At 37.8% G+C, this 13,044-nt stretch overlaps 1 protein-coding gene across 1 annotated transcript in view; it reads left to right on the top strand.

Moving 5' to 3' along the window:
* LOC126469699 (apolipophorins) overlaps nt 1-13,044 on the top strand; it is a 738,135-nt gene that overhangs the window by 601,982 nt on the left and 123,109 nt on the right. Inside the window, exons 59-60 of the mRNA XM_050096873.1 lie at nt 811-920; nt 10,211-10,323. Coding sequence (XP_049952830.1) covers nt 811-920; nt 10,211-10,323 — 223 coding nt within the window. The remainder of the gene's footprint in view (nt 1-810; nt 921-10,210; nt 10,324-13,044) is intronic.

Here is a 13,044-nt window from a genome sequence, read left to right as displayed (position 1 = left end):
AACTACAATGGACCTATGTCCCCTGTAGTGAATAAGCATGAACAGTAATGAGCATCACCTACAAAATGTTCAAGTTAAGTATTCATTATGAAAGTACAATTTCCTGCTCTAAGACTTTTCTGATTTGCAAAACTCCTCATTTTGTTGTTGAGGAAAATGCAATGTAAAATTAAATCCTTGAACTAATTTACTTCGTAACAGAGAGCAAGAATCTTACAACATCCTGAACTCATTCATTATTCTGAGAGAATCGCTTGCAAATTGTGTCAATCTGTGTCATTCCCCATAGATCTAATCTAAAACTTTCCTTACTTCAAGGAGTTATTATACGTGTATTGTGACAGCTGTGTGAAAGGAGAAAAGTACTTCAGCATCAAGTGCTTCAATTTGAAGGCATTACATATAGAAAATTAAATTATATGGCATTGGAGCTTGCCATATACTGCTGGCCATCAACACAAGTTGTGAAATTATGTTTATGTGTTTGTTGATTGCTGACAATATAATGCTACTATGATTTTAGTATTTTTCTAGAAGTAGGTATGGGAGGAAAACTGATTTTACTCCTTTAAAATGTAACTGCATTAATCCTGAATATTGCTATTTTTCTGATCGTAGACTGCATTTTTTTTCCTCAGTACAATAACAATGCAAATGATAAGACTTCATTCAGAGGTTAATATGTCTCTAGTCCTTAACTGTTCAATATATTCGAAGATATTTATTTTGAAAACATATGATAATCATGGATTACCATAGCTTGATTACTTGGTATGTACTTACAGATGGAAAGTTGTGCCTTCTTTTCAGGTAAAGAACTTAAACAAGTATTCACTGAAATTATAAATGAATTCAAGGAACTAAGGAAGCTTCAGTCCGTTAACTTTGTGATAGAGAAGACAAATGAACTAACTGAAAAGGTAAGTACATCTGCATAAACTTTATGCACTGTTTGTGGTGCACAGTTTACTATCATATATTATCACAAGATTTATTTTTTAGTATCAGTCTAATTTACAAGTTTATTCTAGTTTTATACATGCAGTTGCTAATTACTCCATAACCATCAGTTCATTCTCTTGTACTGTCATGTTTTGGGAGGACAGACTGTTTCTGATTTAAAATAAAAGTATTTGGAGTGTCCTCTCAAATTCTTTTACTCTTTTATGATAAAGCTGCAGTAGAAATTCGTCAGGCTACTGATAGGTTATTACTGATTTCACTACGCTGCAGTTGGCTAATAACCTCCTTGGAACCAATACCTAACTGAAAGCGACAATGTGAGATCTCCAAGTTCTAAATTTTAGTGATAAATTTGGTACCCATTGAGGAATAAATTCTGTTTTTGTGCTTTTGTTGTAGTAATTGTATTACTCATCATAGCAGCCACACTGTTTTCTGGAATATACAGAAATTTGGTTGCACTGGTATCTCTGTGAATCAATCTGTGCAAACATTTCCTTTGTTGAAACATGTATATTGAATAATATAGGCCCTCTGCTGTTCCTGATCCACATAAATGGTATATGAGATGATATGAACAGCCCTCTCTAATTTTTTTCAGACAATGCTGTCATTTACCACCTTGTAAAGTCATCCAATGATCAAAACCAATTGCAAAACGATTTAGACAAAATATCTTTATGGTGGAAAAAGTGACAATTTATTCTAAATAATGAAAAGGGTGAAGTCATTGACATGAGTGCTAAAAGAAATCTGCTAAATTTCAGTTACACCTCAGATCACACAAGTCTAAAGGCTGTATGTAAATTCAACTAAATACTTAGGGATTACAGTTACAAATAACTTAAACTGGAATTACCATTTAGATAATATTGTAGAGAAGCAAATAAAAGACTACAGTTTATTGGCAGAACTCTTTGAATGTGGAACAGGTATACTAAAGAGACTGCTTACACCATGCTTGTCTGCCATCTTCTAGAGTGTTGCTGTGCAGTGTGGGATCTGCTTCAGATGGAACTGATGGGGGACACTGAAAAAGTACAACGAAGAGCACCTCATTTTGTGTTATTTCAAAATAAGGGAGACAATGCTATGGACATAATATGGGAATTGGGGTGGTAGTCATTAAGACAAACGCATTTTTCAATTAGCAGGATCTTCTTGTGAAATTTCAATCACCAGCTCTCTTCTCTGATTGCAAAACTATTCTGCTGGTGCCCACCTACACAGGGGGACATAATCATCATGTTAAAATAAGAGAATTTAGAGCTCAGACAGAAAAATTAAAATGCTTATTTTTCTTGTGAGCTATCTGAGAGTAGAATGGTATAGAAATATCTTAAAGGTGTTTCGATGAAGCCTTTGCCAGACACTTAAATGTGAGTTGCAGAGTAACAGCATATGTAGAAGTGTGAACAGTCATAGCAATAAGCATTTGATCCTGTCATCCAATCAACACTCTGTATGCCAGGATGACTAATTATTTTTATAAAATGCATAAAACATTTCTTTTTAGGTAACTGAAATTATAGTTTACAATGATTTGTGTATCAAAACAAATAATTTAAAAATGTGTCTTATTTGCAATGTGCTCAAGAATATGTCCTCAGAATGAAATAAAGTTATTGGAGTCTGTACATGAAATACTAATTTATGTAATGGCTACAGGCTGGGAGACTCTTGCAATTAGGGTAGGTTGTGTTGACAGAGAATCATGTGAAATTGTTCTAAGTGTGTTATCCAAAAAGTACCTTGACCAGTTAATCCAAAAACAAACTCATTAAAATAACATATTAGACCTGATGGTGACAAATAGACCCAAACATTTGAACTCATTTAGCATAGAACAGGGAATAAGTCCATGAGTCAGTTAAAGTCCATATAGTAGTGTAGTAGCAGAGGCTGCATGTTGAGGCACTAGGATCACTGGATACTGCTTAAATAGGATTACAAAGGCAGGAAGATCTTTATGTTTAGCAAGAGCAACAAGAGACAGATATCAGACTACCTGACAAATCATCATGAAAATTTCATCTCCAGCACTGACAGTGTTGAGCATCAATGGACAAAGTTCAAGACCATTGTACAACAGGCTTTAGATAAGTATGTGCTGAGCAGAATCGTGAAGGATGGAAAACAATTAGTCATCCCATGATAGATGATAAGGAGTCATAGGATACTATGACACAGAGCACAAGTATTGTTTAATCCTCTAACTGCTGTGGACAAGTTAACTTGTCTCATCATGCTCTTCTGTTCCTCAGGTGCTAAGTACATGTTTAAATGTGGCCTCTGGGTTTTTCTGAACCATTATCGGCTTGTTTACAAGTCCCATTCCACTAACCTCTCGCTGTTTGGATGACTTATTGCCATATCTCACCAAATGAAAGAGTTTCAAGTATTTATCATACTACATATATGCCTCTTTGCATGCTGTCATTTGTGAAAAATCTTGTTTTGATGTCTTGAACCATTTATGAAATAGGATTGTGATGACCACATAATTCAAAATGTGCAAGGATGAGAACTGGTGTGCCATGAGGTACTGTCAATCGGGCACAAAAATCAATAATTCAAGAACAAAGTGAGATATCATTCTGAGTTCAATTTTAAATAAAATTTTGATATCTTATCTGCATTTCACACACTGCAATGAATGAGCTAAAATCAACCATCCTCAATGTTTATGCAATACATTTTATCTCTGCAAACTGTTAAATATGGCATACAGTGTTTTATTTAATTTGATGCAGAAAAGTAACTATGATGAATAACAAAAAGGAATTCAATCCTTTATCAAGTGAAGACATCAGATAGTAAGATGTTCAAAAATCCCATTTTTTAAAGGAGTAGTTCTGTTAAAATCAGATGATAAGTATTTCATTGTGGCCAGAACACCATCTTTCAGCACAGGCAGCAACATTCAGCAAACAGATGCAACAAAGCTGTGCTTGGCACAGAATGCAGATAGCATGTCTGTAGCAGGAAAAGGGTTAAAAACATTTTTTACGTAAAGTGGTTTCCAGTGATAAGTCCAAATTACTAACCTGTACAAGTCCATGAGTCAATTAAAGTCTGCATATACAAGTTAGTAGCAAAGCTGTATGTCAAGGCTCCATGATCAGACCTCAAGCTAGAACAGGGAGATGTGATGTGCAGCATACTTAATTTGGTTCCGGAAGTGGCATGGTCCTGGCTGTATGGGCTGATGAGGACACATCTCAGACTTGGCCACAGACTGGCAGTGCAATCACTTGGTTTCTGGTGACTTCAGATTGTGGACTGATTTGGCATTGGATTGGTGGTGAATGACACCACATTACTCCCTCCCAAACCTGCTTGCCGTAGATGTGTACTTGTTCTTCCAGAAAGGAAAGGGGGGGTGGGGGAGTTATGGGCACAGGTGTCACTGAGGAGACAGGAGCTGGAACTTCAACATATGATTAGTTCCTGCCGGCACCCTAACATTCATCTTGCAAATGGCTGAGAACACCAGCTAAAAAACCAGCCATAGGGTGTCCACCCATGCCCAGGAACAGGCATCTTGTACTATTGATGGAAGCACAATGGTGACAAAAGGGTCCACAGTAGTCCACCAGAAGGTGGCAATGTGCAGTAGGCCAACCTTCTGCAGCTGGGACTGCAGTGAAGGTTATGGCACTGTGTCGACATCCATGACCTCCATGTCCGGTGCTGGCAGTGCAGAATCCAATGGAGGTAAAGGCAGTGTGATCCTCATGGCACTGTGGTCCTCATGGGTAATGTCTGTGCAAATGAAAAACCTGTGGCAGAATCTGCAGCCAAGAAAACAAAGTTGGCTGTGATGGCATGTTTCCAGCCTAGTGGTGCCCTGTACAACAAATATTGAGCAGCCTAATACTGTGGTGATAACACTCTATTCCTTGCATCTGTGTCTGCTCAAATCTCTGAGAAAGAGCAGATCATGCATTGGGTGAATGATTTTTTAAATGTGAAATTTATGAGTTCAGATCTCCTTTTACTGTTTTCTATTGCCACACCAGATTGATCAAAAAGTGACTGGATAGAAGCAATCAATCTGCTCAGTGATTTTACGTAGGACTAGAATTTTCTTTGGTTCTTTGCAAGATCTTTTGCAAAGGTGTGATGGTGAAAGTTGTCATATGATTCATGCAATAATCATTTATAGATGCACAAATTTGTATTAATTTTTGCCTGTTGATATTTCTACACTCTTTTTTGAACCAAGAATGCAACAGTCTCTACTTCTTCAGCGTTTTTCAAATTGTATTATTAAATCACAGTGGATCTTTTCCCTCCTTCATCCACATACTTGACACTTATTTCTTATTTATTTATTTTATTTGTCCACGAAATCATGTTCATGACATGGGATACAAGTTACAGCAATGAATCGTTGAAGCATAATAATTTTTCTTACATTGACTATATGACAGAGTACATAAAATACATATCTACATTGCAGTCATTCAAGATTGACATATTAGACTAAATTAAAGCTACACATGACATAAACTGGTCTCCATAAATTCAGCAACAGAGTAAAAACAATGCTGGAGCAATATACTGTTAACTTTCTTCCTGAAAGAGTTTTTATTATTCTTGACTGAGCAAGGTAATTTATTATAAAGTATGCTGCCTATGTGCCTCACACCATCATGGCATTTACTCTGTCTCTGATTATCTAGATGAATGTTGCTTACACCACAGGTGTCATGATCATGAATGTCATTATTTGTTTCGAAGAGATGAAGATTCTTACTGACAAATCAAACAGTCTCTAGGATGTATATACATGGTACAGGTAATATTCCGAGTTCTTTAAAGTTTGGTTTGGTAGGAGTGTGCAGTGGCAGTCTTAACATGACCTTGACAATTCGCTTTTGCATAATGAATATTTTCGTATTTATTGCCCACCAGAATGGAATGCCATATGAGAGGACTGAGTTCACTAGTGCAAAGTATAAAGTTTTAATGGTGGTCACATCACAGCTTTGGCTAAGAATTCTGAAGGCATAGCACAGGCTACTCAATTTACACAGTAGTTTCTCTCTGTGGTTATTCCACTGCAGTGTGTTATCTATCCGGAGACCTAAGAATTTAGTCTTACTGACTTGTTCAATAACTTTCTTGTCCATAATTAGTGGTTCCATATGTGTTGTTTGCTTGTTTGATGGTCAGAAGACCACATGAGTCGTTATTTTTTTTTTTCAATATTAAGTAGGAGTTTGTTCTCATAGAGCCAGTATAGGAGCCTTTCACTGCTGTCAACTAGGTCAGCTCTCACCTGGTGTGGAGAAATGTTGCAAGAGAGGAGGTTTGTATCATCAGCGAATAACACAGGTATTGTTGAGGGTAGGTCATTAATGAAGATAAGGAAGAGGAGGGGACCTAAGGTTGAATCTTGTGGGACTCCTGATGTGACTGGTATTATATCTGAATGGGTTATTCTTCCGTCATTTGTTGCTATTTCTACCAGCTGCCCTCTGTTTGATAGATATGACTGGAACCAGTCATTACAGCCTCCTCTTATACCATATGCATCCAGTTTTGCAGAGTAGAAGTGTGTGGTTGGCTAGATCAAATGCTTTTGTCAGATCAATAAAAAGTCCAGAAGCATAATGTTTTTCATTAAATGCTTCTATTATATCACCAGTAAAGAAAAAGAGAGCCTCATTGACTGATTTATTTTTACGAAAACCAAACTGCTGTGCTGTTAGTAGGGAGTTGTTTACAAGAAAGGACATTATACGGGTATATACAACTTTTTCAATTATTTTGGACACAGTTGGGAGAAGGGATATGGGTCAGTAGTTGTTGACATTATGTTTATCCCCTTTCTTGTGTAACAGAACTATCTTGGAGGTTTTGAGAGTTTGAGGGAAACTGCCAGTATACATTGAGCAGTTGATTAGGTTGCAGAGTGGTTCTATTACTTCATTGGCAACCTGTTTTATTACATAGGCAGGTAGACCATCAAGGCCAGATGAGAGGGAACTTTTCATATTCCTAATAGTTAGCAGAACCTCTTTCAAAGTTGCAGCTATTACAAAAATTGATTTGTCAGATCTTATACATTTTGGAGGATAGGATTTTGTTGGTGAAGAGCGACCAAATGATAGGCTGTTAGCTATTCCTGAAAAGTGTTTGTTAAATGTATCACAGATATGTTTGATGTCCGTTATTTGTTGGCCATTGTGCTGAAGATATTCCGGTGTTTTTTGTTTGATGTCAGTTCGTAAAGTTTTTCTGACAATATCCCACATTGCTTTACATTTGTTATTAGACTCATTTATGTATACTTTATTTGCTAGTCAATTTGCTTCAGATATTACTTAAGAAAATATCTTCTTGTAATATTTGAAATAATTGTGGAAATTTGTATCATCTGTTTTAATGCTCTGCTCATAGATTGATCTCTTAGTCTTACATGATATTCTTATACCCTTCGTGATCCACCTGTTATCAGTTTTTCTGGTGGAATGTTGTACTTTGATTTGTTTTAATGGAAAGGCCATATTCAAATGATGACCCAGTATGTCAAGGAATACTGAAGTTTTCTTATGTACATTATCTTCCTTGTAATCAATGTCCCATGACTGAGACTGAAGTAGATAATTAAACATTCTAATATTGCTAGGGACCTTGATGTACCTTATTAAGATGAAAGTAGATGATGAATTGTCTTTAGTTTGCACTAAATTAAGCCATAACAAGATTCCCTGACAGTCAGAGAGTCCATTGGCCCAATTCAAGACATTAGTAAATGGAAGAGATTCACAGTCCAGGAATATTGCATCTATACGGCTGCTTGAATTACGTGTTATTCTGGTTGGATCATTTACAATGTTTTGGACACTGAAAGTTGCTAAGAGGTTTATGACATCACTCACTGCACACGAAATGTTAGCGAAATTTATGTTAAAAACACCACACAATATAATTTCCTTACCTTTGGATTTGTAACAGTACATGATACTTTCAAGTCAGTTCAGAAACTGGCTTATGTTGCCATCAGGAGAATGGTAAATACAGATTATTATTACATTAGGCTGCTTAATTTCTATTGCACAGTGTTCAAAATGTATTTCAATATTTAAGTGATTAGTATTGTTGCACATCGAGAATACTGTACCCTTCCTGACAGGTATTACACAGCCCCCCTGCTGTTTGAACTGCAGAAACTCAACTGTATAATTTGGAAAGTAAAAAAATTCTAAATTTCATTTTTCAGCCAGTGCTCTGTAAAACAGATAATGTCAAATTTTATATTGCAATCTGAAAGGCAGACTTCAACTTCTAACTGTTTGTGATTTATTGACTGTATATTTTGATAATATATAACGAAAGCTGACTCTTGAGTTTTGGGGAGACTATGTTCCTACGTTGCATTTTGGTGATATTTTGTTATTTTTGAACCAAATTCCATGGGAATTAATCCACTCTATTAGTTTCTCTAAGGAGGAGCGCCTAGGACAATGACAGATTTATTTTTCCTTTCATTAACGATAGCTATCTCGTTGAGGCCCCTACTTATAACAGATGCAAGCACCCTTTTGCCACATTTGTTAAGATGCATACCGTGCCATGTAAAACAGTTTCTTTCATAATTGCTAACCTCTAACAACTTAGCATTTGCAAATTTTGAACATAGGCTTTTTAGTTTCAAATTAGTATGTCTAATTTCGTTGTTTACGCATGACCAGTCTGGTCAGTCATGTCGTAGTGGCAGCATCATTACAATTACATTGGTGAAACGCAGGATCCGCAGTACTGTGATCAATTTTTTAATGAAAGCACTAGCTTTGTTTCTGTAGACGTTATTAGCACCTCCTATAAGAACAACACAATCATGTGTTGTGAGATCAGAACATTCTTCATTAACACTTGCAGTTACATAGTCAAAATCTGCTCCACGTTTTACAATACTAGAAACACGCACACTATCATTTACATTGTTTATCAATAATTCTACCTATATGCTCTGCAAACCACTGTGAAGTGCATGGCAGAGGGAACCTATTGTATGACATGTTATGGCTTCTCACCATTCCCATCACATTCAATGTGTGGGAGAATTTCTGCATAAATGCTTCTGTGCATGCTGTAATTACTCTGATTTTGTTTTCATGATTTCTACAAGAATGATATGTAGAGGACTGAAGAATGTGTATCATTTCTTCACTTAATACAAGGTCTTGTAACTTTCTAAGTAGTCTTTCTTTGGATAATTGGCATCTATTTTCGGGGGTCTGCCAACTGAAGGCTTTCAATCTTTCTATGACACTTTTGTGTAAGTCCAACAAACCTGTGACCAGTCGCAATGCACTTCATTGTACTGGGTTGATAAAATAAAAATGACCCAAATAATATCTACAATAAGACTGTTAGTTTCATTTGGTACATGTTCAACATGCTTGAGCAATATTCTAAGATGAGATGCACAAGGGATTTGTAAACAACCTTGTTTATACACAAGTTACATTTTCCCAGTATCCTGCTACTGAACTAATTTTTGCCACTTGGTTACCTACAATTTTACATTCTTGAACATTTAAAGCAGTTTTCCAATCCTTGCGTCACTTTGAAATTTTATCCATATTTAAATGGGAATTTATGCAGCTTTTTCCAGATGGAGCTCCATTATAGATAGCTACATCCTCTGCACTAAGTCTGAGATGAAAACCCATTGTCATAAAATCATAATAATTTGTGCATAGACATTTATGTAATCTTTTGTATAAAGTTCAGTTCAGTCAAATGTCTTTTTTTATAATATCCACAAACATTAGTTTATACATTTTTATGGAGTTGAGTGATTGACAAATGTAATGCAGAAGGCTGCATTAGAGTGATACTTTAGAAACAGACACTACTGGTGAGCAAAATTTTTTGTCTTGCACTTTTAAATGTTATGTACTGTGCAGAGTTGTCCATGTGCTTATAAAAATTCAGTTTGCTTTTGTATATGCTTTTTTAAAACTTACTTTTTATGTTGATAGTATCTCTCTGGTGACAACATTCTGTTACCTTATTCACTTTGTAGCTTTCTTGATTCCTCTTTGTATCTTTATGCCACAAATAAAATGCTTCTCATTATGTGCTTGTTTTTTAAACATTCTTTGATAAGTTAGTACCTGCACATGCCATTTCAAATGTTAATTTATATGTTTCCTTAGAGACATGAGAAAAGTAACTCAATCATAGGGAAGACCCACTTAATCTGATATACTCACAATTTTTCCAGGTTATTTGGTTTTACAATTATTTTGATTTAGGCACAAAAATACAGAAGACTGTGATTTTGATACATTCAAAACTTACTGACATGACACAAACAGCACTACAGGCAGAAAATCGGTAAGTTTATTTCCTTCAATTATACCAGCATAATGAAATGAACCTTTCATAGCAAGAAAATAGTTCAGATGTTTTTGTGAGATTTTATATTTAAGATGGAACAGAAGGTAGCATAGTTATGATTCTGCCACTTTACATACTCACCCGAATATCAATGTTATTAGCATTAAACTGTAAGTTAGAAAATATGGAGTATTTAAATTAGACACTGTTGTGGCCAAAAAATGGTAGTTTTTTCTTGGAATATTGCTGAACATTTACAAGATTCATGATGATAATACGGTGCTGTAATTCCATATGTGCTTATAGTTGTTAGCATAAGGCACAACGTTTTCACCCCACAGTGCTATAGTATGCAAAGCTTTAAAGTTGGAAGTTTTCCTTTGGGATTCTGTGGTCACTAGTTGGAAGTCTCTTGGGCATGCAGCTGAATTGATTGGTCAGTGTAGAATGAATTCATCATCATCGGGTTAATCGGATTACTTCAGCTGACTGACATCCTGGACCAATGGGTGTGATATATGCAGGTCGACAGACACACAAACAAACACAAACACACACACAAAATTCAAGCTTTCGCAACAAACTGTTGCCTCATCAGGAAAGAGGGAAGGAGAGGGAAAGACGAAAGGATGTGGGTTTTAAGGGAGAGGGTAAGGGGTTATTCCAATCCCGGGAGCGGAAAGACTTACCTTAGGGGGGAAAAAGGACGGGTATACACTCGCACACACACACATATCCATCCACACATATACAGACACAAGCAGACATCTCACAAGCAGCTTGTGTTTGTGTGTCTATCGACGTGCCTGCGCTTTCGTTTGGTAAGTCACATCATCTTTGTTTTTTTTTTATATATATATATATATATATATATATATATATATATATATATATATATATATATATATATATATAGAGGGAAACATTCCACATGGGAAACATTCCACGTGTGAAGCTGGCCATTGGACAGGTGGAGGTCAACATCAAGGAAAGTGGCATGGGATTTGGAGTAGGACCAGGTGAATCTGATGGAACCAAAGGAGTTGAGGTTGGAGAGGAAAATAGGTTGGCGTACGAGGGGGCCATCCTGATACCCATGGCTGTTCCCTTGAATTGTTGGTATGTCTGGCCTTCAAAAGTGAAGAAGTAGTGGGTCAGGATGAAGCTGGCTAAGGTAATGAGGAAAGAGGTTTTAGGTAGGGTGGCAGGTGATCGGCATGAAAGGAAGTGCTCCATCGCAGCGAGGCCCCAGGACATGCGGGATATTTGTGTATAAGGAAGTGGCATCAATGGTTACAAGGTTGGTTTCCGGGGGTAACGGATTGGGTAAGGATTCCAGGCGTTCGAGAAAGTGGTTGGTGTCTTTGATGAAGGATGGGAGACTGCATGTAATGGGTTGAAGGTGTTGATCTACGTATGCAGAGATACGTTCTGTGGGGGCTTGGTAACCATCTACAATGGGGCGGCCGGGATGATTGGGTTTGTGAATTTTAGGAAGAAGGTAGAAGGTAGGGGTGCGGGGTGTCGGTGGGGTCAGGAGGTTGATGGAGTCAGGTGAAAGGTTTTGTAGAGGTGCCTAAGGTTCTGAGGATTCCTTGAAGCTCCGCCTGGACATCAGGAATGGGATTACCTTGGCAAACTTTGTATGTGGTGTTGTCTGAAAGCTGGCGCAGTCCCTCAGCCACATACTCCCGACAATCAAGTACCACGATCATGGAACCCTTGTCCGCTGGAAGGATGACGATGGACCGGTCAGCCTTCAGATCACGGATAGCCTGGGCTTCAACAGTGGTGATGTTGGGAGTAGGATTAAGGTTTCTTAAGAAGGATTGAGAGGCAAGGCTGGAAGTCAGAAATTCCTGGAAGGTTTGGAGAGGGTGATTTTGAGGAGGAGGAGGTGGGTCCCGCTGTGACGGAGGATGGAACTGTTCCAGGCAGGGTTCAATTTGGATAGTGTCTTGGGGAGTTGGATCATTAGGAGTAGGATTAGGATCATTTTTCTTCATGGCAAAGTGATACTTCCAGCAGAGAGTATGAGTGTAGGACAGTAAATCTTTGACGAGGGCTGTTTGGTTGAATCTGGGAGTGGGGCTGAAGGTGAGGCCTTTGGATAGGACAGAGGTTTCGGATTGGGAGAGAGGTTTGGAGGAAAGGTTCACTACTGAATTAGGGTGTTGTGGTTCCGGATTGCGTTGATTGAAATTTTGAGGTTTTGGAGGGAGTGGAGCTGGAAATGGGAGGTTGAGTAGATGGGAGAGACTGGGTTTTTGTGTGCAATGAGAGGAGGTTGAGGTTTGCTGGAAAGGTTGTGAAGGGTGAGTGAGTTGCCTTTCCAGAGGTGGGAAACCAGGAGATTGGATAGTTTTTTGAGGTGAAGGGTGGCATGCTGTTCTAGTTTGCGGTTGGCCTGTAGGAGGATGCTCTGAACAGCCGGTGTGGATGTGGGAGAGGAAAGATTGAGGACTTTTATTAAGGATAGGAGTAGACGGGTGTGTTCATTGGCTGAGTTGGTGTGTAGGTGAAGGATTAGGTGGGTGAGGGCAATGGATTGTTAAGTTTGGAACTGGTATAGGGACTGATGGAAAGAAGGGTTGCAGCCAGAGATGGGAACTTTAAGTGTGAGGCCTTTGGGGGTAATGTCAAATGTCAGACAAGCCTGAGAAAATAAAATATGCGAGCGTAATCTGGCTAGGGTGAAGGCATGTTTGCGGAGGGAAT

The sequence above is a fragment of the Schistocerca serialis genome, chromosome 3 (genome assembly GCF_023864345.2).
Source record: "Schistocerca serialis cubense isolate TAMUIC-IGC-003099 chromosome 3, iqSchSeri2.2, whole genome shotgun sequence".
NCBI classification, from domain to species: domain Eukaryota; kingdom Metazoa; phylum Arthropoda; class Insecta; order Orthoptera; family Acrididae; genus Schistocerca; species Schistocerca serialis.
This window is presented reverse-complemented; position numbering and strand designations above follow the sequence as displayed.